This window comes from Chaetodon trifascialis, chromosome 14 (assembly GCF_039877785.1).
Source record: "Chaetodon trifascialis isolate fChaTrf1 chromosome 14, fChaTrf1.hap1, whole genome shotgun sequence".
Taxonomy (NCBI): Eukaryota; Metazoa; Chordata; class Actinopteri; order Chaetodontiformes; family Chaetodontidae; genus Chaetodon; species Chaetodon trifascialis.
In genome coordinates this window covers 25710069-25737943 of record NC_092069.1, presented here as the reverse complement: position 1 = coordinate 25737943, position 27875 = coordinate 25710069, and the positions used below count along the sequence as shown (strand labels likewise).

General features: G+C 47.5%; 1 protein-coding gene across 1 annotated transcript in view; it reads left to right on the top strand.

Annotated features, from left to right (window-relative positions):
• Positions 1 to 27875, top strand: part of kcnh5b (potassium voltage-gated channel, subfamily H (eag-related), member 5b) — a 114257-nt gene that overhangs the window by 27520 nt on the left and 58862 nt on the right. The window contains exons 6-8 of the mRNA XM_070979047.1: positions 810 to 1202; positions 12833 to 12990; positions 13890 to 14161. Coding sequence (XP_070835148.1) covers positions 810 to 1202; positions 12833 to 12990; positions 13890 to 14161 — 823 coding nt within the window. The remainder of the gene's footprint in view (positions 1 to 809; positions 1203 to 12832; positions 12991 to 13889; positions 14162 to 27875) is intronic.

Genomic DNA, 27875 nt, shown 5'->3' with positions numbered 1-27875 from the left:
TCTCTCTGCTCTCGCCTCTCGTTTCTCTCTTCAGTGTGTTTACGTGGTGAAATAGGACGGAAATGTTTTGCTTCTGGCACAAATAAAACAGACTATTACAAACATAATTGACAGAGTAAACCGAGCTTTTCTGAGTGAGTTCCATGTGAATTAACCACGTTCGTTATCTTAGCGGTCTGAAAACTGGGCCAGAACGAGTAGAAAGAGATAGATGAAGTTTTAATTTGTTGAGTCTTGAAGATGTGTGAACTAGTTGGAGGTGAACTATGTTTAAAAATGTATGTTTCATTTCTTTTTGTAGATTTTTGAATATGTGAAATGTATGAAGTTAAAAAAGTAAGATGGAGAAATTTCTTATTTATTATTTTCTATTCACGATTGAACCTGCAGTATACAGAGCATCCTGAGAACAATGTATCACAATGTGTGTATGTATGTATACGTTGTATGAATATCTTTTTATCTTCTTATTGATACATTGTAAAAGACTAAACAAATATGGATTTTGGAGTTGTAAACGTGCAGGTTACTGGTTACAGTGTTAAGAATTACAAATAACACATACAGTAACATGTACGTACGTCTGATACGATGACTGCGCTGCGTGTTTGCTGCCTGTGTTTGTATAGATTATGTTTTCTGTGTTGTTACTAAATATAAAGTCTCAACAATAGAAATATAAAAATCATAAATGGAGCAAAAAACGATCCATACTCAGTGGTCACCTCGTTAAAACTTCATTTAATGTTTCGTGTCGCGCTTGTTTGAAGGGAGTTTTTTTCGGATGCTAATCTTTGTCGCTCCTCCAGGTTTTGCAGCTGAACTCCGACATCCTGCCGCAGTACAAGCAGGAGGCCCCCAAGACGCCGCCCCACATTATCCTTCACTACTGCACCTTCAAGACCACCTGGGACTGGGTCATCCTCATCCTCACCTTCTACACCGCCATCATGGTGCCCTACAACGTCTCCTTCAAGACCAAGCAGAACAACATCGTGTGGCTGGTGCTGGACAGCGTGGTGGACGTCATCTTCCTGGTGGACATCGTCCTCAACTTCCACACCACCTTCGTGGGGCCCGGCGGAGAGGTCATCTCCGACCCCAAGCTCATCCGCATGAACTACCTGAAGACCTGGTTCGTCATCGACCTGCTGTCCTGCCTGCCCTATGACATCATCAACGCCTTCGAGAACGTGGATGAGGTAGGGTTTGGATTTTTGATTTGTCAGGGGCACCGCCTACTTTTACTGCTTTTACTACGTAGAAAAATGACGTAATCGACCTTCTCACTGCAGATTTTGACTTATTCTAATAAATGACATCAAAGGCAGATATGGTGTTTTTCCTGGATTCTGTCTTAGCGTCACGCTATCAGTAATCTTACCTGCTGCTGGTTGTTCACGTCTCAAGCTCTCAGTCACAAATGTCTCTTCGCTGGTTGTTTTCTGGTCAGGCTGGTTTGGAATCAGCTTCAGCGTGAGGGATGTGAATGCGATGCAACCAACTACAGGTGATTCGACCTGCATGTGACTGGACGCATCACTTCTCCTTGAGGCGATCACCGAGAAAGCACGTCAACAGTTCTGTGACTATTTCTGTCATCAATTAAATCAAATGATCCATCGCAGTCAGCTTCTGATTGAGTCCGGGGCGAGAAATAGGTCATGACGTTTCGGTTATACGCAGAGTGCCTTTATTACTGTAAGGAGTCTGAAGAAGTGATGACTCATCATGTCACCATGCAGCCTGCTGATTGGTCTGCTGGACTCAGCTGGGTCTCTGTGGCCTCATTTAGAGCTGCTATCAACATGTTATTGTGTCTGGATATCTGATCTGGATCAGGAGAACTCATTTAATGCAGGTTTAAATGCAGCAGAATGCAATCAGACACTAAAAAAATCCTCTCAGAGGAGTCGCCTGAACAGACTGAGGATGCTCAGTCACACCAGGTGTGGGTAACAGGTCACATGTTGGCAGCAGGTGTGAAGCAAAGTCTGAGCTCACATTCAGGAGGTCCTGGTTTGAGGTGGAGTTTGCTGGCTGAAAGGAGGATTGTCAGACTGTTCCCGTCCTCAGACGCAGGTGAGAGGTTGAATTTGAGATGTGGAACAGCGAGATGTCTTTGGAGACGCCCTGATGGCGCTTTGGGTCTGCAAACATGAAATGTGGCTCTGAGGGAAGGTGGGCTGGATGTCGAGTCGGCTGCTGCTGGTGACCAGATCGGTCTGAAATTTAGATTTTGAGTTTTATGACTGAACTCCACCCATCAGCCTCAGAGGTGCTTTGTGCTAATTAGTAACTGTTAGCATGCTAACACACAGTAAAACTCACCAAACATCAGCTCGTGATCGTGTAGCTTTGAGCAGCTGCTGGTTTGCTTGCGTACGCGACACAACAGCAGGCGTCATTTTTAGTTAATAAGCTCATGAAGCTTATTGATTAATAATTGATGGCGTGCTGTTTGTGGCTCTGGCTCAGATAATGGATGGAGGTTTGCTCGTGAGAGTGGAGAATAATTGTAATTTCTACCTTTCTCGCAGTCTTTCAGCGGGCCTTATTGAAATCCTTTGAAGTCAATACATCATGATTGCGAGGTCTCGTGTGTGTATTTAAACCTGCTAACATGTGGAATTAAATTCAGACCGAGCTGAATGATGATTAGGTTACTGCTGCGATTGCCCATGTTGAGGATGGCGTTCTGGACTTGGAGACATCAGAGGACCATCCCCAGATTTGATCTTGTGTCACTGCTGTTTCTCCAGCCTCCTCGGAGCACATTGATCCTGAGCGGTTTTACTGTCTAACGAGTTTGAGGAAACAGCTGCTGGTGGACGGATGTGCTGCGGGGAATCAGAGCTTTTAGATGCCGGACCTGCTGGTGGAGCTCTGGGTGATGCTCCGCGAGGGGCCGGCCTGCTCTGAGGATTCTTCACGGCCATTTACACCCATCAGATATTGAGGAGTTATATCAATACGGCCTGAAGTCCATTAACGGTGATTTTCCACTTGATTTCCCGCTGAATTAATTAGACCTCAGCCTGACGAGGAGAGTCTATTGAATGTGAAATGGAAGACGAACAGATGATTTCCACCCATGTCGCACTTGTGCATTTCTCACTTTTTAATGTTTGAACATTTAATCTTGAGTGGGTGTGTGTATTCTGTTTGTGTATCTGCGTGTGCATGCTTGTGGGTGTGTGTTTGTGCATAGACATCCATTATTGTACGTGTGCGTACATGTGTGTCTGCCAAGTGAGGGCTTAATCACATGAGTGCTTGAATGCCAGTAATAATAATAATAATAATAATGGTAATGCCAGTATTTAAGCTGCCAGCAGCTGAATTTTTAACATCTATAATTCCTCATGCCAGCAAATCTTTGCACACCTCCCTCAGCTTTTTATTCTGGTCCTGAACAACATGTAGAGCGAGAGCAGAGGAAAACTGCTGCACACCAGGAACGAGTAAGACCAGTAAGCTGCTGGTTATTACTGAAATTATTAGTAGATGCATCAAGTCATCAGAAAATCTTGATGATTGATGGGAAACATCTGCCTTTTTTTCCCTTATAGTTTGCATATTGTTGGACCGTCTGTAGTCTAAACTGGGGACGATTTTTCACGATTATCTTTTATAGACAAAACAATCCTAAAAATAATGCACAAATCAAATGCTAATAAAAGCAAGACAGCCGTGTCAGCAGCTCTGTGATGCACTGCAGAGCTTTGAGCTCCATGTTCAGTTTGTTAGCATGTTAGCATTGGCTAAGTAGCATTAAACCCAAAGTGCAGCTGTCAATTTGAACAAATAGAAGATTCAACCTGACAGAGGTGACGGAGCAAAATTAAGATCATAACCAAAGTCCTCAGGATGTGTGTCCAAGATGTCAGTCTGTGCATGTGTTAGGCTAAAAATGCTAAGCTAACGTTCGTGTGACGCAGGTGTTGTTCTTCGTGCACAGTAACACAGGAAGCAGGCGTCTCTCGGTAAGACGGAGAGTTCAGGTTTCACCTCGTTGAATTGTTTCTCCGGGGAGAAGAAAGCAGTGGCTTGTGTGAAGTATAGGAGTTTTGTTGCTATGGTTCCCTGCAGTTTAATATACCTGAAGCGAGGATGGAGAAAAGCACTTAGCTGCTGCCCAGAACTGTTTTTTTTGTTCTGATATACCTTTTTAGCAACTTCCAGCCAGTCAGAAAGGAGCCTTTAAAGTTAAAGGGATCATCATTAAGTGGATAAACAGAGTGTGCCCCCCCCCCCCCCAAAGGATATGTATTAAGCAGCTGTAACCTGGCGTGAGCAGCCTCGGCCTCCATGCCTCCATGTTGAACCTCCTCTCCAGCGTGTTTGCTGGCTGGCGCAGCCTGACGGAGGGCGCCGGGGTCGTCCAGCAGGCGTCCGGCCTCTCGCTGCAGGACTGGCTCGGCCTCCGGCCTCTCGCTGCCGGTCGCTGATGGGTTCGATGAGGCCCCGCTGGGTGGAGTTTTCTGTCTTTTAAACAGCAGACAGCAGGGACGACAGGCTGAGAGGAAATCAATGGCACGTAAATCTGCAGCCACCACAGAGCGCACGTCTCTCCTCCCCGCTTCGCCAAATTGACGTTTTTGTTGCTGCTTTCCCGTATTAGCGGACTGGAGGAAGAGACGGATGCTGACTGAGGACGGTGTATGGGAGGCTTCAGGTGCAGCGTGGAGGAAAATAGCAGTGATTATTATAGACTCATTGCAGACTGAAGTCCCCTGCTGCCGTCTCTGATGGCTGAAGCGGGCAGGAAATATTTTTAGTTGTGTTTTAACGCAGGTTTCAAGCCGTGCCAAGCTGCTGACGTGCAGGTGCTGCCAGCTCACCTGCATGCACATAAACACATGCACATACACACGTGCACATAAACACATGCACATACACACGTGCACATAAACACATGCTTATTCATGAGCTGTGAGGACCTTACAAGTCAATGCCAAGTCCCTGCTGTAACCTCTGTCCAGTGGACACGTTTCCTCATGTCTTAATGTACATTTTCAGCCTCATTTGAACAAAGACAGCCGTGGAGGACGACTAGGACTTCAATGATTATCTCATTTATCGATGGATCTGTTCATTATTTGTTTAACTTGTTAACTTGTTTAAAATAAAAATAAGAATTCTCACATTCCAACATTTATTTGCTTTAATTGTGGCTTAAACAGTTAATCATTCATCATATTAGTTTTTGATTATTTATAGTCAATCAGTGAGGAACTTTGTGCATTAATCACCACAAAGACAGATCTGTAAATGAGCCATAAGTCGCCCAGGAAGCTCACTTCTGTCTGATGTCCAAGATTAAAGAGCAGTTCAGCAGAATAAAGTGATGGATGTCCTAAAATTTAAATTTAAGACAGAAGAAATTTCTGAGTTAATCAGCAGAAAACGTGTTCTTTCATCGCTGCTCGCTGGTTTTGTCCCTGATCGTAGCTGAAGCTGGTCGTTTGTTTACAGCTCACACTCTGGGGTAGAGACACTTTAAAAAGCACAAGAACGTCTTTTAATAACGAGAAAACTCCCAGTTTACCTTTTCATCCAGCAGGATGACACTTCTCAGCAAACAAGCCCTCGTTAAAAAGTTCTTCTTCTGCAGTGATTAAAGTGTCATCCTCAGGTGTGCACGGGGAGCCGTTAACAGGATGTGACACCTTGTTCTGACCACATATCACACGGACCACATTGATTTTACTGGACAAAAGTAAATAAATAAATAGAAAACCAATTGAAATGACACTCTTGCTAATCAGATCCGAGACACATTTGGAGAAGCTTTGAAATGTGATTCTGGGTACTGGCCGGGTTTCAAAGTGTTTTCTGTCACTCATAGAACAGCGATGCCGACATCAAATCCAGAGCGACGGAGCGGCGTCAGAGCAGACTTTAACGTCGCAGTGTGCACCAGCTTCCTCCTGCAGGGTGAGATGATGATGATGATGATGATGAGGAACCCATGCAGGCAATGTCCAGTCTGAGCTAAATGCTAAATGCTAAAATGCTCACACTTCATTCATTAAACGAACACAAAGTCCAATTCAAATGCAGACGCTTCACCAAAACACAGTTTAATGTGCCACTTAATCACTTTTGAATCCAAAATATAAGACAGCGCAGCAGCTTTTCACACAGTCTGTTCACGTCTTTAACAAACTGGAAGCAGAGCTTTAACCTCTCTACAAACAGACTGATGTGAGAAATCCTCGTTGGGTCTCCGTGGTTGGCTATTCAGCGCTCTGTCGGCCAGAGGAATCGGGCTGGTTGTAGGTTTTTGGCGCCGGTGCATGTATTGAAGGTAGGATGCATGCTGGGCTTTAATGCGAGGTTTGGCCGTGGGCTTTGTTTACAGGCTGTCTGACTGTTAGCCTTCACTCTGGTGATGCTGATTCCAGATCTCAGCCATTAAGATGGAGAAACGTTATCCAAAGACAAGAGGAAGACGAGAAGCTACACAAGAGCAGAATCTCCCTTTAAGGAGGACGTTTCTCTCTGTTTCTCCCGGGTGACATTTTGGAGATACGAGGTTTTCTCATGTCCCTCGACACATACAGGTCAGGTGGTTCTCATGCGGCGTTGATGCTCCCGCAGGCTGCAGCAGAGGTGTTGTGAGGAGTCTGTGTGTGTGTGTGTGTGTGTGTGTGTGTGTGTGTGTGTGTGTGTGTGTGTGTGTGTGTGTGTGTGTGTGAGAGAGAGATGGGGGGGTTGTGTTGAACCCCCCGCGGGTCCTGGAGCCACCTGCTGACACGGAGGAGCCTGGCAGGCCGATGGGAGCTCACAGCGTGCGACTGCAGGCACCGCGGCGGCTCAGAAAGGTCTCATCCACGCTGACCTTTCTGCGTGGCGTGCACGCTGCCACCGCCGCGGCCGGCCCAGCTGACAGAGCCGCGAGGAAGCTGAACGCCATGCGGTCGGGGGCGCGATATTAACGCTGCGTGTTAACACCGAGAGAGGGGAGGAAGGGGAGGAAGGGGAGGAAGGGGAGGAAGGGGAGGAAGGAAAGGTGGAGCTGAAAGTGCTTGCTGAGTGAGAACTGGAGGGAAGATGGAGGATGGAGGGAGGATTGGAGGGAAGATGGAGGCAGGATGGAGGGAAGATTGGAGGGAGACGAGAGCGTCCATGAACAGAATATCACGATGTGAATCAAGACAATATTTCTGTCAGTGAAAGAGCAACATGAGTGACGTCTTTGTGTCCGCTGCTGGTCCGCTGCTGGTCCGCTGCTGGTCCGCTGCTGGTCCGCTGCTGGTCTGCTGCTGGTCTGCTGCTGGTTTGCTGCTGGTCTGCTGGGGTTTGTACTGCAGCGTCGTCCTGTGGACATGATTTGTTGTGTCTCCTGTCTGCTGCCACAGACTTTCATCCCAGTTTATAGGATACATCACTGACATGTTTTCCGTTAAGGAGCCAAAATGTCAGCATCCAACAACATCTCATCAGCTCGTTTGTCCACAGCAGCTCTTCATGTTCATGTTCCAGAGTTTTCATACCAAATAATAGTATGCATGTTTATTTTTTCTCCTGCTGTGCATTTCTTTTTGGGCTGTGTGTTCCTAAAGAGCTGCCGTATGCTTGGTCCGTTCTGTGGTATACTGGGCTGTGAGTGATGCAGTGTGCACCATCGACAGCACATCATGTGTTTCATTTTCCTGTGATTTGTTTTTACTTCTCTGAGTGTGTGATGGGAGATGAGTGGGAAACAGAGAGGTGAGCTGACACAATAAGGCTGCGTTCATCCTGTGTGATACGGATGGTTATCCGAGCCCAGCTGAGTGGGACAGCGCCGTTCACGCAGCCTCCCAGGTGCACCTATGAGCAGCAGACGTGTGTTTTCTGACAGCTATGATCCCTCATGCTCTGCAAAATGAACTTCAGTCGTGTAAACAAGTCGATGCTGCTAAGCTGAGATGAAAACGTGGTATTAACACCGCCATCACAGAACAGTGCTCATCACAGCCACGCTGGAGTCGTTTTTTATTGTCTTTCTGTTTTACTGATATTGTGCAAATGCAGGAAAAGGTGGAATCAGTCATGTTAATCATGGCTGCATTCCATTTCCGTGTGCAGATTTCAGGGCCCTGGTGTTATGGACCCTGAATAAACAGTCTTTGTTGGTGTTATTAGCTCCTGCTGTGAGAAAGCCCTCGTGAAGAGGAGGAGGTGGGCGAAGGATGGAGGGAGGTGTGTGTGAGTGGAAGAATGGTGGTGGTCTGATTTGATTTGGTTCAAATGCCTAATTCGACTAATCCCCACACGTAGTTCAGATTTTATGTCTGTCGTGCGTCAAAGGGAGGAAGACAATCTGAAAAGCTATTAAGCCAAATGTATTCTGTGGTCCTAAATGATGAAAAACACACTCAGGTTGACATTTATCCTCCCGTTTGAAACGATCGGGGGATTAAAAGCTGCACAGAAAGCTCCGGTGCTTCTTCTTCTGCTGCTCGGCGAAGGTTCAGCTTCTGGCTCCTGCTGGCGTGGACTGACAATTGAAAACTCAGTTGAAGCATGGCGCTCTTTTGCTAAAAGCTGAGACATTTTGAATTTTTAATGCTCACTAGATTGAGCACTGAAAACACGCTAAGCTCCCAGCGCTGTCAGGAATATGCAGCAGTGCGTCGTCTGCTTTGGAAATAATGAGAGAACGAGCCGGCGCGGCGAGGACAGCTTCCCGGTGGACGCGTAATCTCCGTCTGTACGCTGTGGCACTCGGCCGGCTCTGTTTGGATAAACAGGTGCTCACGAGCCGGTGTTTTACATGCGTTGCGTGCTCTTGACTCATGCTCTTTTCATCTGTGTTGCTCTGTCCTGCGGCTACTTAATTTAGATGCATTTACATACGAGCTGGGAACCGTCTGCGTCCCAGGGGAGGCCTTTGAAGCTGTGGCTGGGGAGAGGCGGCGACGGCTGGCTGGGTTTGTGGCATCAGAGAGGGGGAAATATAAGACCTGCAGCCGGAGCAGCGAGACCTCCTCAGTCCACTGGAGGTCAGAACCAGGCCTGGTCAGGTCAAGGGTTAAGATCAAGTCAAGAGACAGACTGCAGCTGGGACAAGGTCTGGGTCTGAACCTGGGACTGGGACGGGAGAGGAGGCTCAGACTCAACATGCAGCTCAGGCTCGAGGCTGAATTAGCAACATAAACATGATAACTGACATGATTTCGCTTGAATGCTCGAGTGATTGGACGCTTTTGTTCAGGCAGAGTAACTTCAGCTCCCGGTAGAACTGGTCTTGATTAGTCTGGATCCTAAATGACTTCCAATCAGGCAAATCTAAAGCATTTGACCCGAAAACCTCAGTGGAAGCACTCAAACAGCAACAAGTCCGTCTCGTCTGAATCCAGTCAGCAGTTCATTTGTTGGCTTTATCGTCACGTTTAGAGACTTTTTAGTGCACAAAATAAATTCATGGTGCTTCCACACATCCTCTTTCATCTCAGCTTGTATCTGAAGTGGTGCTCATGTCAAAACTGTTTTTCTGAAGTTTCAAACACCTGTTGACGGCTGTTTGGGGTGTTTATTCATCAGAGCGATCGCAGGAACTCACAGCTCTGGTTCCACGAGCATCTGGAGGTCTATGGGTAAACTACTGGAGTACATGGTAAAGAGTTAACCTTCTGTAATTTTGGTGAAAACTGCTGAAAGCAGTTATTTAACTGGCATTAAAAACCAACATATTCTGTGTAACTTCGCCATCGGCCTGCTGTCAGAGCATCATGGGAGCTGCGGTTGAAGTGACTGCTGAAGAGGAGGCAGGGCTGGCTGAGCTGCTGAAGGTGGAGCGGCCGAGGCTGACGGTGAGCGTCAGGGTGGAGGTGAAGGCTGAGCCGAGGGTGAGGAGCTTGAAGGAAGCCGCAGAGAGCAGCTCGTCCTCGGCGGCCTCCCGCGTCACTGCGTACCATCATCGTTGGATAACCCTGCTGACGTTCACGCACTCGTTTTCTCTCCTCGCTCCAACAACCAGCTCGGCCCTGTTAATTGTGTTAAAAGGGATCGTGCCGAGCGTGCCGACGCCTCGGGCTCCTGGCTGCCGCTCCGGTGGTTGGAAACAATCACTTTTACTTATTTTCAGTCTCTCTCAGCCGATGGTGTTTTGGGGAAGTTTGTGAAGTAGAGAGGGTGTAAAGAAACCGGCCCCTGAAAGTCTCAGGGGCCACAGGCTGTGTGCGGAGGCTCCGTGGTGCTCTGCATTACATTCTGCTTGTGTTTTGAGTTTTAGAGCTCGGCCTGAATTGGATTTCTAACTCTGGACTTGTTTATTAAAGAGCCGTGAGCAAAATATGTGACGAGTTGAAGGTCAATAAATCAGCCCGTCGGTCTCCTTCGGTGGACAGATTACTTGTTACTGGGGCAGATGTAGACATTAATGTGATATCCAGTGATGAATATGAATCCTAATATCAATGATATCATTTGCTTGCGCTTGAAAGCAGAGTTTGCAGCAGTTCATCCTGATTAAACTGTGACTGAATGCTTTGTGTCATTTTTGTTTCTGGCATGTGGATAAATGTGCTAAACTCTGGTTAAACTTCCAGCTTTTCATGTCAAAGTCAGGTTTAATTACAGGGAAAGTTCAGAAAATGATGGACGGCACATCGAGATCAGAGTTGAGTTTTGCCTTTAGGACTCATCCTGTCCATGTGGTGAAGTGACTCATGCAGACGTTGAGGTTTGAATAGAGGACAGAGGTTTTCTTTTCTGTTCTAGAAGTGGGACTGTGTGAACCTGAAGCAGCACGAAGGGCTCAGGCCTCGTCTTCCTCTGTGTGTTTCACACGGCTCTGAGACGCTCCACCTCGGATGTGTTTTGTACAGAAGCTGAAAAGCGTCGTAGTGCTGTTTACGGACTGTCCCATTCATACGCACTGACGTGGAAAATAAGGCGTGTTGTTGACGCTCGGGGCTTTCTGCTCACTGTACTCAGCCGTGACCGAGGCTCAGCAGCAGCATCTTTATCAGAGCGGTATCTGCGCTGAGCCCAGTCTGAGCCAGCGACGGCCAGACTGGAACCATTAACTCTGACTGGCTTGAATCTAGAGTGTAAGCGTGAGGAGTTTTCTGTCACATCAGTCCATGATCCAATCAGATTTGAGCTGTAGAACAGGTGGTGATGCTGCAGGTGCTGGGATGTGGTTTAGGATCAGCTTCATCTGGCCTGCAGTGTGTTTGTTTGGCCCTCAGCGTTCAGCCAGAGGAAATCTGTTTCCTGAACGTTTCCTGGTGAAAGCAGCTGCACCTGAAACACTCTGAGCACTCGGGATGTGTGCGTGCTGATTCACCTGGTCTCAGGTAAACTACCTGTTCACCTGCTCTGGCTTTGTCGTGGCTTTGAGTGCGTTAACAGTTTAACTGGGAAATATTTCTGGATGATGGAAACAGCTGTTTGTTCTCCGTGTCTTTGCTGGAACCTTTTTCTGGTCTGTCCTTGAGCTTAGAGCTGCACAACATGGACAAAATGGCATTTAGAAATAATTTTGATGGATGTTGAAGTGCGGCTCTGAACGCAGCACTGCCAGCTCTGCTTTTGTTCACAGTGCTCTCCAGTAATGAGGACATGTGCTCGCTGACAGCCAAGGAAAGCAGAATCAAGCTCCTGGTCGAGATACGAGCATCTGAACGCCTTTCTGATCGAGCGTCATTTGTTTATTTCAAGTATGGGTGGTTTTTAAAATGGAGCTCTTCATCTGTGGGCGGACTGAAAACCAGCTCAGCACATTGTTTTTATCCGCTGAGGGCTGAATCAACGTGACCTGAATGACTGAGTCTTCACGGCACCTTGTTCTTGAGCTGGTTCACCTTTGCTCTGTCATTTCTATTCCTCTCTTGTGTAACTCTCACATCAGCCTTTCAGTTTCCACTTCCTGCAGCCATTAAAGCGCTCTGTTTACAGAGACGAGCGAGAAGGTGACGAGTCTCCAGATTACTGTTAGTTCAGTGTTTCAGGGAAACATCTGAGCCTCGACTGTAAATGGAATTATTCAAAAATCATAGAAAATGAAAATTAAGAAAAGTTTGAGGTATTTTAAATTCTTTTCTGTCAGTGTGATGACATGAATATTGAACTGACCAGGCTAACAGGCTAGCAGGCTAACACCAGCAGCTCTTTATTGGATTTAAGTCGTCGGCTGCTGCTTTCCAAAAGAACAGGAACTTTTCTGAACATCAGAAATGGAAACGCAGACGTCACTTTTTCACATGTCAGCGGACTCATCATCCTAATCTGTGCAGGACTTAAAACCACGATGGAAATTCAGACAAGAAGAGGAGAGAAGCATCCAAACAGGATGTTAGAACCAATAACATTTATCTTTCCTTGTAGAACTGAACTTTAACGTGTTTTCTCTCACATTTCTCATTATACGACTGCATGCTAACACCAGCGCTAACAAGTCGCCGCAATACTAGATTGATGTTTTCTGAGCATTTTGTCTGGGCCCTGTGGCTCCATCCTCAGTGTTGTAGCATCGTCTCATGTATGTAGCCGTATAATTAAATATTTACTTGTCTTTACAGGGTTCTGTTGTCAAAAACAAGTCAGCAAGAAACAACAAATGGTGTTTTTTAACCAATTTATCTGATTGCAAGAGTTGTTTTTTTTGCTAGCAAACTATCAATCGACTGTCGTCTGATGAAAATGAAAAACTGTGTTTGTATCTGATCGTATCAAACACTGACTGCCGTCATCATGATGGTAACTGTATGTGCAAATATAGAATGGGAAGCATAGCAACAGCATCTCGGGGGGGTCGGGCTTCATAAATGCATCCTCTTCTTACATCTACCTGGAATAATCCCAGTCTCCCCCTCCTCCTCCTCCCCCTCAGGGCATCAGCAGCCTGTTCAGCTCTCTGAAGGTGGTCCGCCTGCTGCGTCTGGGCCGGGTGGCCAGGAAACTGGACCACTACCTGGAGTACGGCGCGGCTGTTCTGGTCCTGCTGGTCTGCGTGTTCGGACTGGTGGCTCACTGGCTGGCTTGCATCTGGTAAACTCCGACTCCGACATCTCTAGCTCGCTCGGTTGAATTTGGGAGCGCTGAGGGGAGGGCTGACCCTACCTTTACCTGCAAACACTCACTAACAGAAAGACTAAAGCAGCGTTTTCATCGCTCTGCGTCTTCGGTGGAATCTGAGCTCGTGTTTGCAGGTTTAGCAGACAGAACATCTTAACTTTTCATTTGGAAAAGTGCATTAAGTAAGTTCCCCTAATAAGTGAATATGAGCCTCGACGGACCAAACCGAAGCCCCGAATGTTGTTTATGGTCCTCAGTCTGCTCTTACATGAATGATTAATGGTTTTAATAACCATATTTAAGGTTTGCTTAAGTGCTCCGTCATATATTCTTAAAGCTGTTCGAGGCATTAGATCCAGAGATTTAAAGGACCCTGAGTATATGTTCAGGGACGTGGGTATAAATAATGGAAAGATGAAGCTTTTTAAAGGTTTCAAGGGGAGTTTTTTCCTCTGCTGAGATTATATTTGTGAAGTACCTAAAAGCACTTCATATCACTGGTCAGGGAACGTGTTTCGCTCCACTTATGTAACGCTAATTTCATTTGCTAACTACATTTTGATGGGGAAGCTTATTTGCTGCTTCTGTTAGGTTCAGTGGGAAATGTTTGCCTTCAGATTATGGTTTCGTTACTACATGAATAATATTATATTGGCCTTTTGCACAGAAACCCATTGAGTATTAAAGACAGCACAGGAGCAGTCGTGCATTTATGGTATCTTTCAAAAAGCTAAAGTAAAACGATTGTAATGGAACAAAATTAATAGGGAAGATACTTCATCACTCCACTGAAACTGTGGTTCTTTAGCATCTTATCTTCTACCTTCATTCAGTTTAGCTTAAGCTCTGCTAAACATGCTGAAATTCAACAGGTACAGCATCGGGGACTACGAGGTCATCGATGAGGCCACCAACACCATCAAGATGGACAGCTGGCTCTACCAGCTGGCCATCAGCATCGGGTCGCCTTACCGCTACAACACCAGTGGTTCTGGCCAATGGGAGGGCGGCCCGGGCAAGGACTCGCTGTACATCACCTCCCTGTATTTCACCATGACCAGCCTGACCACCATCGGCTTCGGCAACATCGCCCCGACCACCGACGGAGAGAAGATCTTCTCTGTGGCCATGATGATGGTGGGATGTAAGTACCAGACCTGCTCTGTGCTCTGAGTGGGATTTGGATAGCTGCTCTGCTGAGAGAGCTGGTGGTGGACTTTTTATGATGTATTGACGTCTGAAGCTGTGTGAAAGCTCCGGTGGTCGCTGGTGTTTCTGTCGTGTTCGGCACAGCCTGATGACGGTGATGCAGGCCGGTCTGTCCGGCACGACGCTGCTGAACGCAGAATCCAAAGTAGATGATTTCTAATGACTGTTGAGACTCTGAGGCCTCTCATCCTGAGCTGAAATCAGACAGAATGGCCTCATGTGCTGAATGTTGTAGGTTATGTTGAAGGTAGAGCTCACATTGACGCTCCCCAGAGGATGATCCCAGCTGGATGCAGCGTTTGTAGACGGCACGTCTTTCTGAGTTTCTGAGCAGGCGCATACGCTGAAAAGCTCTTTGGGTTTTTGTAGTTTTGGGTGCATAAAGCAGATTTTGGAAAATCAGATTGCTCTGTTGTATTCAGGTGTCTCAGTGGGTCATGACGGACACTTCATTATTTACACCTGTGCTTTTTCTACTGCGATGTGTCAGGGCGTCTTCTGTGAAAGAGCCTTTTAGAGTCCTTCTCTCACTGAGCCGCTGAAAACGTGAATAGCACGAGAATCATTAACCTATTGTGATTTTCCATTTTTACCATTTGAGAGCCGACATTTAAGCTTTACGCTCACTGTCTTATTCCCAAAAGGCTCCAAAACTCGTCCCCGTAATATAAATCATTTTGCCACAATGACAAAGGTCTGAAAAGACGTTTGTGTGCCAGAATGAGTGAGGGAGCTGAACAAACAGCCTTCGCAGTGTTTCCAGTATAAATGTCCCCATGCACATGACAGACCATGTGTTTGTTCTGGACTGCGTTCGTGTCCTAAGATTAGCCAGATAATCAGCAGCATGTTGTTCTTTCTCTTCGGCACTTTGGTGCTGTGGAGTTTAATGAACGATCGAGCCGCTCAGGGCGGCTGGCAGGCTTTCATTTAATCATCTTCTGCTGGGTTCAGTGTCGCTGAACGGTTGTCGCCAACTGTTTATTAGCGTTAGCTTGAGCCACATTAGCGCGCCGCTCATGCTTTCTGTGTTTATGGAATAATGGAAGATTGAAGTTCTTCCAGCCTGTGTAAACACGCCTGCGTGTGTCTGGATGTGAACGACAGATCTTGAACACATTTCGTTAGCTTCAAGCTACGACACATCTTGGAGCTGCTTCTCAGGACTTGTTGTGCATCCATAACTGTGAATCAGTCACGTTCACCTCAGTCTAGCATCTATTAGGTCCCCTAGAAACCCAGCATGTCAGCAGAAAGAGTCAAGGTGTGACACCGCAAACTTTTTAATTATTGATCTCACCTCATGGAAAGATTCCAGTGGATTTAATGGAGATTGTGAACTGGGATTTGTTCACAGTCTCAGTTGATTTAGAGGCTGCGCACAGATCTGCACAGCAGGCAGCACCACGCTGATGATGAAAGCAGCAGAAAACTGAGCAGAATAACAGAAGCGAGCATGTGACACACATGATTAATGGCAAACTGTGCTCCCCGTGGTTCATCTGAGCAATCATCTGAAGAAATGAGGCAGCAATCAGATATTAGAGGCTGGAACTCATCTTCTTATTACAGCTTACAGCCATAAAAGACGTGGATTACACAAAGGCCTTTGTCTTCTCTGAAAAATCAACTTTGAATCCAAACCCCTCAATATTTAGCATTTTAAGAGAAAGAGTCACCTCATCAGGCTTCATGTCATCTTTCAGCTTGTTCAGGCCCAAAGATCAACACTTGATCTGTTCTTTCCATCACTGAAGCCTCTCCCTAACCGTTCTGCCTGACCTTCGCCGTACTTTGTTTACATAACCATAATTAATTCTTTAAATTATTGATTACATATTAAAGCATATCTTAGTTGCAGACAAAGGATTTTTACAAACAGTGTCATTAAACATAAACCAGGGTTTTGCAGGATGTTGAAATTCATCCGTCCTTACTGTGTAAATACATCCAGCAGCCATGTGTGGCATCACTGGAAACAGATATATTCTGCAGGCTCACAGCAGAGGAACACACAACATCTGGACCAGCATCGCGAAAGAGAGGAAGAGCGCAGCAGTGCAGAGGCGTGAAGATGGGTCAGATTTTCAGGCTGCAGACGAGGGTCGCGTACGTCTCTGAGCGAGTCGGAGAGCGTCTCTGTTCCTGCTGTTAGCTGGTCGTTTGGTCATTGTGATGTCATCACATGTTTAACAGCGTCCAGTGGAGAAAGGTGACGATGAATACCTTCATGGTTTCAACAGCGTCTGTGCTGCATCACGTCTAAAAACCTTTAAGGATGACGTCCTTCCGGTCTGTTTGGGCAGTTTGTTTTTCCAAAAGTGGCAAAGTTATTGCAGGAGCCTTTCTTTCTCTGCTGGCCTGATGCAGCTTGTGTAACAATGTCTACATCCTGCAGGAAAAGTTGCTTTCAGGCCATCAATTATTAAACCGTGTGCACAGTCTGCAAAACTGAGAGCACAGATTCTTACGTTCAGTGCTTTTTGAGTGCCCCCCCACCCCCCCACCCTCCGGAGGCGTGATAAGCCGAACAGTTGTTTATCTGTTGGTATTTAGGTTAAACAGATACGCAGCTGCTGTGACCTTTGGTTAAACAGCAGGAGACATCGGCCGTGTTGTCCACGGTGGACGGACACACTGCAGTGCTCCAGACTCCAAAAACGACGTTTTTAAGTTGAATTTGTCGTGCAGCTGCTGTTCTTTGTTCAAACCTGTGCACACAGGCTCTAAGGCGTGAATGCTCTTTTCAGCCTCACCTGCACCTGGAGTCCCGTACCTGTCTTGCATCTTGCGGCTGTTCGACCTGCTGACAGATTCAGTCTCAGTGGCGTTTTCTTTCCCCTCCTTTGAGCCGAAGCCGCTGTACATTATTCAACACATTTTGAATGCTTGAACAGTCACGAGAATGGTTCGTTTTATCTCATCATGCAAATAAGCTGCGCACATGTGAGCCTGCTGATACGGAACCGTTTCAGATTTCCTGCTTTCCGTTCAATAAACATGGAAACGATTCCTAGAAAGCTGTTACACAAAGGGAGCTGGAGTGGTGTTTATTTTCAGAGCGGAGCAGCATATTTTAGAAGAAATCTGTTAGTGGCTCATGGCTGAAGACAGAAGCTTCCTTCAGACATTCATGGGTAATATATTTAGTGCCTTTTTTATTTCTATTCCAGCTTAGTTTATTCCCACATTTCCTGAAAACACTCAACATCTAAACTGTCTGTTCTGGTCTATTTGTTGCTCTGAGGCCCTCCAGACATGAGCAGCAGTACAACCTGTGTGCATCACAAGGTCGGGGGCAGCAGACCGGTATCCCCGGGGGGCGGGAGGCAGAGAGAAGTGGTGGATATGATTCGTCCACATCTGCAGAGTCCTGTCGCAGAGCAGCGTTCCTCATCTAACCTCAGCCTGCTGTTCTGGTTGTCCGGTCCTGACCATACCTTAACCGCAGTTTGTTTCCAGAGCCTCAGCCGTACTGCGGCTGCCCTGTGCAGATATTATACAAAGCAAGAATTTAAAGACGTTGGCATTGAACATAATCCAGAGTTCTATAGAGGCCGGTGGGATGGATGCAGAGCACAGTGCAGTCTGTGCCAGGCAGCGGGGATGTGCCACTGCTCACCATCTGCCCACTCACCTGGAGGTCTGCTGGACTGCCTCATGCTATGCTGAAGCTGTCTTACTGAGATTAGGATTGTTAGTTGGTGTCGTACAGATCTGGGATCTGTGGGACGCAGAAAACACAGGTGTTTGTCAGGTGTTTGTTGTTTGACAGGCTGCCTTCATGCAGCTGATCTCTCACAGGTTGTACATCTAAATGAAGTACAGCATGAAGTCGCGCTTACATCCATGGTCCACCACCACAGGCTCATTCAGCAGCTGTGTGGGTGCCAGCTGACCAGTAACATCCAATCATATTCATGCATGCGTCCAGCAGAACCTGAAACTCTTCACCGTCACTGAGCTGTTTGTTCCTGTGGCTGAAATGAGGTGGCAGCGAGGTGTGAAGTGTAGAGTTTCTGAAGGCTCGACGTCTTCTTCTCCTCTGGAAAACTCTTTGTGACGAGGGTAAAAACCTGCAGTCAGGCTCAGCTGTAGCTGCTGGAGATCCACCGTGTTGCCTACGTTTGCCCAGTCGTCCACAGGAAGAGGACATCTAAACCAGACGCCTTCAGAAACAGAGGGAGCACGTCCAGAGCTTATTTTTAAAGCGTTCATGTCTTTCCTTGAAGTGTTTGGCAGCAAACTCCAGCGTTCCTCCTGCTGCACAAACCTTAGGCCAATTTTCACTCCGCCACAACTCCAGACGCTCCTGCCTGCGCTAAGTGTTGTGATTTAGCCACTTTAAAGGCGCCGTGAAGCCTTCTGCAATATCAGCCGCCCGGTGAGAGCACACATTTTAAAATAGCCAAATCTCACGTTGGAACAACAGCGTTTTTGTTTGTTTCTGGCCTGGAGTTTAGTATCAGGGCCGAGCCAGAGCCTCCCTGGGCTCCCCTCCACATTGTTTGCTCCTGGCAGCTGGACAGTAAGCGGCCTCAGCTCAGGGGTAAACAGGACGAATGATGTGTCACTTGTGCGTGGCTGTGACTGATAGTCTTCTTGGCGTGGAAAACCATCACACAGGCGGCGTGGGCGCCCTCCCGACCTCAGCCGCTGAGATCTGATGCTGGGACAGACAGACGGGGGTCCACAGATCCTGCTTTCCAGACTTTTCAATGAGCATTTCAATATGAATGATGCGTCTGATGCGAACGTTGTCGAGCTGCTGGAGAGGAACAAACGCACCGTGTGAGGAGGGTTCATAGGCTGGAAATATTACAGCTGAGTTGATGTTTGATAAATCATCCACTGCTGCTTCCCTGATCAATTAAAAGCCATTATCAAGCATGTATTTTGGGATGTTTGCTGGTATTCATCCTCCTCCACCATGGTGTTGGTGTTTGGGAGACGTGACCTCAGCAGAGCTCCTCTAAGGTCCACCGTGACCCACATGAAGGAGCGTCTCAGCAGACGTCTTCAGCCGGCTCTTCATCTCTGCTGCAGGCTAGCTGCTGTTAGCTGCTACTGCATAACACATAATGTTGACTGCGAAGTTGCATTGTGGGTAATGTAGGCACTAGGTTTAGGGGGAAGGGAAGGGAAAGAAGGAAATAGTGGAATTTAGGAGGACGATATGTTTTGTTTTAGATTGTCCATCGTGAGTCCAACAGATTTATCGTCGTGAAATGCTGAATCAGCAGAAGACGTTTTAGAGAAAGTCAAAAGTTAGCAAATCATCTCAGTACAGGAACTCAATGTTAATTAATAATTGTATTGTTAATAAGTGGTCCAGATGCCTATTAGTTTTTCCAGATTGTGAATTGTTGAACGGTCCATTGGAGACATGTAGAGATGATAATACAAAGTGAGGATGAACACAAGTGAAAGAGATTTTCCACAACTTGGAAACCCCGAAAGTTATTCCCATTAATATCTTATCAGTGATCTAACTGGTAATTTAGTCAAAATGTAAAACGATGCCACCTGTAAAGGCTTTATACAAGGTCTCCACTGAAGGCGAAGAATAAGAAGGACGGCAAAACAAGCAGCGTCAAGGCTCTACAACAAAGGCCGAGGCGAAAGCGTGACCTTCAGCGAATCAGAGCCGAGGACGTCGTTCAGACCGTCCTCTGGTAGAACGTGTCAGGAGGAGTCACACTCAGCAGATCAGGGACTGATTGATCAGGATCACTGATTAATCAAAGCGGCACAGAAACTAACTTCATTTCTTCTTGACGACTTCCTGTTTAGACTTGTTTTTTTGGGGGGGGGGGGGTGAGATGTCAAGTGTGGGCCTCATTTTCTTGAAGGTTGTGTGAAAACGTACCGTAGCTTCAGATCAACAAAGACGTTCTGCCCAAACAAACGGAGTCTGAAGGAAAGTGAAGCACGGACGGAGAGAAACTGATGAAAAGCACAGAAGAAGTGTGGGTTAAGTGCTGCACATGGGGTCCACTGCCCCCCCCCCCCCCCCTTTCACTCAGAGCTAATCTCTCCTGACAAACGCTCTCTGCTGGCGACGAGGCCGAGCAGCACAGATGTCTTGTCTCGGGGGAAAATGGCAGACGGCTCGGCCCTGGTGAGCCCCGATTGGCCCGTGCTCGATCGTGGTGAAGCATTGACTTGGCTCGGCGGCGTGAAGTGAAGCTGGACGAGTTCATCAGTCGACGCTTTTGATGCGAGGACGTCTCGTAGGTTGTTGTGTCTGCTGAAAGATCGTAACGCGGTGCAGCGGCTAAATGTATGAATATGATGTGAAATAAGATTAATGCTAGTGAGTAATCAACACGTATGTATTTATGCATCCAGTCCCTGACGAGCACTTAGAAGCTGTCAGTGATGCGACAGCAGACCATAAAAACTGTACCAAACCAGAACTGTCTTGTCTTCTGGCGGGCTGATGGAAACCAGTCCACCTTCATCACTTAGACGTGTCGACTGACTGACGTGGACAGTTTGGACCAGACTGCGTTTTTTCTTGTCCGCTCATCGTTTGGTTTGTGGGATTTAGATGTCTTGTGGTGTCGTTTTAGCGTCCCCAGTTTCCTCCTGCTTTGCTGAAGGCTTTTGGACTTTGTCTCGTCCTGCTTTGTTGGACAAAGTGACACTCGTGATTTGATTATTTTATCTGTCAAAGCGAGCTGACTTTCAGTTCGTCTCTTTTCAAGCAGGACATTCTGCTGCTTCCCATCTGATAATCTGTCCCTGTGTCCTCCTGTCCTCCAGCCTGTGTGCCGTCTCATCTGATCGACCCGGACCGAGCCAAAGGACCGAGTGTCCGCTGACACCTGAATGACTCTTAGCATGACAGAGGACTCCTCCTCCGTCCCTCCCTCTGTCTGTCTCTCCCAGCTGTCCTCCCACATGTCTTACACCCTGTTTGCCACAAGACTCTTCAGGATTAATGGACCACTTAACCGTCCCTGCAGCCGTCGGCGGAGACCTGAATGGCTTCTCTGAACCGACACACACCTCCGTGTTAGAGGGCATGCGACCACCTCAGAACACACAGCACTGCACACAGACATGCAACAGTAAATGTATAGGACCGTGAAACATTCATCAGCACCATTAAAGAGCGATTAGCATAATCAGCCATAATAATTTTCATATCACTCCAGTGCAGTAATTACCTAACAGCATTAGCGAAGCATGTGGAAGAATCTCAGCCCTCCCTCTGCTCACATGACGGAGATTATAAAACACCTTTCTCCAAATTATCAGTAATATTTAGACCTCAGCGTTTCCCCTCAGACAGAGAAGTGTCCGTTTCTCTCATATTGAGCAGGATAACTGCTGTCTCACCGTTACGTGTCTGTACAGCAGCTTTAGTATGAAGACGGAGACGTTTCTTATTCATCAGCAGATCCTCCTCTGAGCAGTTAAAGGATGGACTCTTTCACTTCCTTTTCCAGCACACACAGGATGCACAGAGTCTCTAAAACATTCATCGAGCAGCAGGAGTGATTTAATGTGAAGGGACACGTTCTTTTTAATATTTCTGTGATGCTGTAAAGTCAGCAACACAAACGCCGAAGGCTCGTGGAAGCACTTGTTCAGCCCTTATGCTCCGGCTCAGGCGGCACTGCCGAAGCACACAGCTGTGCCGCGCTGTGGCGTGCAGTAATGCAGCAGGTAGTCATGGGAGATTACAGCATCTATGTTGCATTAATGCTGCTTGAGCTGCTGAGGATTCAGCGCTGAGTGTGTGGTCACAGCCCCTCACACGGCCGGGAACGGAGACCCTGATGCAGATCCATCCATCCATCCGTCCTCGGGTTAGGAGCCTCATACCATCCCTATCACACCCAAGACTGCTCGAATTCATCAACCTGAGCTTGAATTTGTGGGTGCCGTCGGGTGGGACAGTGAGTTCGCTCCCTGGTGCTTCCTTCCTTTCCAGCCACATAAGTCACGAAAGGCCAAATCATTACTGTGTGATCGCCTCGTCTGACACGACGACCGTCTCAAAAGGCAAAAATATCACGTGCTGTGCTCTCAGAGTGCGAGGTGAACAGGCTGATTGGTGCAGTGCTGCAGGGGCTCGAGGAGTGCGAGGAGACCCAGGAACAGGATTTCTACACTGAACACAATGAAGAAATCCTTTTCTCTGACGTTTTATTTGTAGGTGCAGAGACGCCCAGCCCGTTCACTGAGAGACGGCTATTAGCTGGAGTGGAAAATTTAAACGTCTTCACTGCCACCATCTCATCTTCCTCTGATGAAAACGCTCTTTATGTTGGGTGCTGCAGTTTATTTTAAAGCTCCAACCATAAGGCCTCCGGATCGAGTCTCAGCTCTGCCTGATGAGGCAGTTTGGGGTCCATTTTGGATGATGGCAGCCAATCCTTTCATACTTTTACTGGTTGAAATGCAGCATTCTCGTCTGTCAGTTCCAGAGAAGGACAAAAAGACGACCTAAATAAACAAAAATAAACGAGGTGGTGCTTTAGGATCAGCAGGAAGTCTTTCTATGGAAGCTGTCACTGAATAAGAAGCTCTTCGTCATTGTTCAGTGGAGGTTGAGTCTCCTGAGGTGGAGCAGCATCTTCCTCGATATCCGTCACGTTTACTGAACTGACAAAAGTTGCATTCAACAACGACGACATGCTAAAGCCCTTTGAAATGTCTGTTTAGAGGATTTGAGCGGAGAAAAGAGCGTCCTGATAGTTTGTCGCCTTAACGTGCACATACAGCGATTACAGCCTGAAAAGGATTACACGAGCCTCGTTACAGACCGTCTATTACACTGAAACTCTGATTCCTCTCCGGCTGACGCTGCCGTGAGGTGCGCTCTTCATCGGCAAAGCGGAAAGGTTACGGAGAAAGCAGCTCTGCCTCGAAGTATAAACTCCAGAATATTTCCAGAGGAGAGTCAAGCCTCCTCAGCGTTGACCTCAGCAGATTAACTGGCTGAGAGAGACGACTCCTTCATGACCATTCTTTTTATTTCCTGTTTGTTGAGGTGAAAATGAGTCGTTACTGATCTTAGCAGAGAGGAAACGAGTCGTCGGCCCTGCTGTTAGAGCCTCGCCGCCCGTGTTTTCATGATACATAACAGAGAGGTGTGAGAGTGATTTAATGGGACAGCTGGATCACAGAGGTGAGGCAGGTTAAAACCACGAGGCGATGGGAAAGAGCCGGCGCTCTCAGCGGGCTGCAGGTGAAGCTCTGCAGAGCCGACCTCCACATTAGCGTGTTTCCGTGTTCCAACGCGGAGTCTCGTTAATGAACCGAGAAAAAAGTTTCAATGCAAATCACCTTTTTGTAAAACCTCCCCAAAGGCTTTCATCCATCTGAAGTCTGAACAGCTTCGTCTGAGTTAATCAGACAATCCGTTTTGCTCCGCTAATGAAGATGATTTCCAGAGATTGTAGCCGTACACGAGTAGTTTCTCGTAGCAGGAATCAATCAAGCTGCAGGTGAAGTGACGATCTCACCTGATGGCAGATCTGTTTCATACGAGTCTGAGACGCGACGCCAGATGAAGTGACTCGTTCAGAGGAGTATTTATGCGCGGCGCGAAGAGGAAGGCGAGCTGAGGCGGTCCGAGTCGGGGGGGTGGGGATCAGGAAGAAGAGGCTCACTTGACAGGCTCCAGCTCGCAGGGAATTATGGGAATTACCTGGGCTCAAAATGGTTTGGCGGTGCCGGTGATGCGCGCAGCCGGGCGGAAGGATGTGCCCGATTTGGCCCGAGGAACCCAGGCGTGATGGCTGCGCATCCTAAACGGAAGAGACTTACCAGCCTCAGCAGGAGAGGAGAGAGGAGATGAAAGGAAGGAAGGAGGTGAGCGGGGAAGGAAGGCACGGAGGACACATCTCTCTGACGCTCTCGCCCGTGGCCAAGTATTTATCCGACTTAACACCCCACCTGACGCGAGAAGCACTCCAGCGAGGACTCACACAATCCCAAGACGAGTTTGGGTTTCACTGAGTGGATTGTCCTCCTGACCCCCCACCCCCACCCATCCACTGCAGCCCACTTATCCAACTCTCCACGGAGGCCTGAGGGGGAGGGGAGGGAAGGGGGAGGTGGAGGACACGGAGGCTGGAGGGGAGAAGGCGGGTTGATGAAAATGATGCCGGGAGGCGGAGGAGGAAGAGGAGAAGATGATGGAGCTGCAGGGAAGGAGAAGTGGGCGAAGATGTAAAGAAAGGACAACAGAAATGGGGGTCGAGAGGATGAAGAAGGAGACAGGAAAAGAAGAAGAAGAGGAGGAGGAGGAAGGAAAAGGATGGAGACACGGAGAGAGGAGGAAGCAGCTCGGAGTGTCGGCCTCCCCTCGAGCTTCTCAGCTGAGATGCCCTGATTAGTTTGGAAGGAGAGAGAGAGAGAGAGAGAGAGAGAGAGAGAGAGAGAGAGAGAGAGAGAGAGAGAGAGAGAGAGAGAGAGAGAGAGAGAGAGAGAGAGAGAGAGAGAGAGAGAGAGAGAGAGAGAGCTCACATAGTGGAAAGAGAGAGAGGGAGGGTGAGCGAGCTCCACAGTGTGTTGGCTGATCCTGTGGGAGGCTGCTCTGTGTGGCCTCTCTCGCTCTCCGACAGCAGCAATAGAGAGGCGATTAGTCCACTAATCCATAAAGAGCCATCTTGCTCTTTCTCCTTTTGTCTCCTCTTCCTCTCTCTCTCTCATTATCTTCTCCCTCCTCTCACTTTCTCTGATGCTCTCTCGCCGCTCCTCCCCCCTCCCGCCCTCTTTGCGAGGCATTGCCTGCCTCTCTCTCCTCTGACTCACCAGGGTCAGGATTAGTCTGCGGACATCAAGTAGCCCAAATCTGGAGACAGTCTGCCCCCGAAATCAGATCCATTACTTCCACGTCTCCTCCAAGGAGGTGGAGTTTTCTGTCCCGTTTGAGGTTTGTTAGTTTGCAGGGTGAACGACCAATCAGAGAAGATTCAGTGGAAAGGTCAGTCGTGGGTGGAGGTGAAGACAGACTCATCGTGGTGCCTTTTATATGATGTTTGTGCTTTGTTCTTCTTTTAAAATCTTGTATTGTCATTGGATTTATGCGTTCTTTGTAATCTATTTGAACCATCTTCAATCGTTTGATGCTGATTGGCCTCATTCTGATCGATCAGATTTTAAAGCACTATCTTAATTCTTATCTCAGTCTGACGTTCGGTTTGTTTCTTTGCTGTGTAAAGCTCTCGCTCGGTGCTTGTGGTTTCCTTCTTCACAGCAGCAGTGCCTTTCAGAGCAGATGTGAAATGACCCTGCGTGGTGCGTTCGGACATACGCGCCTGCAGAACTTGAGTTACTTCCAGCTCAGAGTTTCGTTCCAGGATATCTCGGCTCTTCTCAAACTTTGCGTCAGAAATGTTGGGAGCGTGTTTTCAGGGTTTCAGCAGTTCCCTGCTTTACATTCATGCAGCTCCTCACAGTCACTCCTGGGAGCTGCAGCTGCAGTCTTCTGTTGTTGGACGCTTGGCAGCTCCTCTTGCTTTCAGCGCTGTACTGTTGGACAGCCCAGCATGAGCTTCAGAGGTTGAGCAGAGTGTTGCTTGTTTGCTTAATCCACCCACGTCTCCATCCTGGGATTAGCTCCAGCGACCTTCTGTTACCGTTCGTACTTTTTGGACTTTGCCGGTCTCCTCTGTGCCTTGATACTGGAGGCGCGTGTTTCCCTGTGTGAGCACTCCGTCCTCCGTCCTCTGGAGGTTGCGTTACCATTCCCGCTCTCGTGGTCTCATTCTGTTAAATCACAATGGCGTCCTCTCCTCAGCAGCTTTAGAAAGTCATGGTGTGACTTGTAACAGAATGCTAAACATGGCGCTGAGAGCGCAGTGGGCACCTTGGAACCTGAATAATAAATGCAAAGGGAGGAGTATAATTTTCCTGCTTTCCTTGCAGTGTTTTCACCACAAGGTCTTTGAGCAAAGCGGCTCGCCAGACATGGATTTTGTCACTGAGATGCACTCTGAGGTGTTCGGATATTTATTCACTCTGCAAATCTGCTCTTCTGTCCTGCTACATGTGCTGCCAACGCAATGATGGAGAAGAAGTGGCATCCGTGTCGCCTGGAGGAAAACCTCAGAAAGCAAATCGAAGCAGGCTAATGACGTGCTGATGTGTCAGAAAGGTTACACACCCTGACAAGCCAGCAGGCTGTGGTTGTCTGATATAAGCCGATGTGGCTCATTATGTATCTGTGGATGCTTCCAGGGCATCGATCGCTTCAAACTGAGAGATTCAGAGAAAAACTTTTGGGTGTCTTGCTGTCATGTTCATTTGCCTTCGTGCCGTGTGAAAGCTGTGCGTTTGGAGGCACGTAATGACTTGTTCCAATATCTGAAGGCCGAATGTGTCGAAGCGGGCTAACGAGGCCTGTTCCTGTTTTTAAAAGCTCCTTCAAATGTGTTTCGTTTGAGTTCAGGGGACACAGCAGCGCTCAGCATCCAGCAGTCCATTGTATAATGAGCAGCTGTTCAGCGGAGCGTTCAGGCCGTGCGGGTTGACTGGAAAAGGAAGGATATGGTATGTTATGGTATGGTATCATTCAGTTCAGGTGGTCATCAGTCACTGGCTAATCCATCGTGATGTCACTACATGCTGTGACAACGTGCTGGTTATCATGGAGTTTGTCCCAGTTCCCCACAGGTGTGTACGACTTCCTAACCTTAAACTTAAATGTGTTCAGAGTAGGGCTGGGCTGACAGAACGATAGCGATATGTCTCGCGATAGACACGTCATCAATATCAATATAAAATGTGTTCGATAAAACATTCGATCATTTTTTTTTCTTCGTCGGAAGAAACCTGAAGTTTTGAAGTGAGGTTGGTTGCATGAACAAAGGCACTCGCTCTCAGGTAACCGAGCAACGTAGGGAGTAATCACTGATCAGTGAGAGAGACACGCTAACACGCCAATCATGTAACATTATCAAGTTCGGTTGCACCATCGCGTTGTTTCGTGTTTGTTGCTCCGCGAGGAGTGAGATGAGAAACAGAAAGTGAGCGCTGCAGCGAGCGAAGAAATCGTCGATAAAACAGGGAAAGTCAGCTCGCCAGTATTTTGGATTCTATAAGTCGGACTGTAGTCAGACCAATGTGGTCTGTAACTTATGCAAGACTGTCGTCCCCACCAAGACCGCTAACACCACAAACTCATTGAACCAGCTTAGCCGCGCTCACTCTTTGGAGTGCAGCCGTATTCGCCAACGTCCGCCAACCGCAGCACCGCCGACAAGCAGCTGACCGCCATGCAGAGGTATCTGCTTCAGCGCCTGATGACAAATCATCTAAAAGGCACGAAGACGTAACGGAGGCAGCGGCATATCATAGAGCTAAAGACACGCTTCACTGAGCTCTGAGGAGAAGCCAGCTTACAAACAGCTCTTATAATAAAAATCTAATTGAATAGTTCATGTTTGTTTAGAGTAAGAAGAGTGACTGAAGTTGTTCATATGTCAAGGCTGGTTTTATAGTTCAGTCAGTGTTACTGTGCTGTCTGTCATGTTTGTTTGTTTGTTACTGATGTCAAGTCCACCTCAGTTTCTGCTTTGTTTCTAAAACACTGCACATATCTGAAAACATTTTATTCAGCAGAAGGTGAATCATTTGTGAACTTTCTGCACTAAACCTGCAGAAAAAAAGTTCTCAGGTTTCTC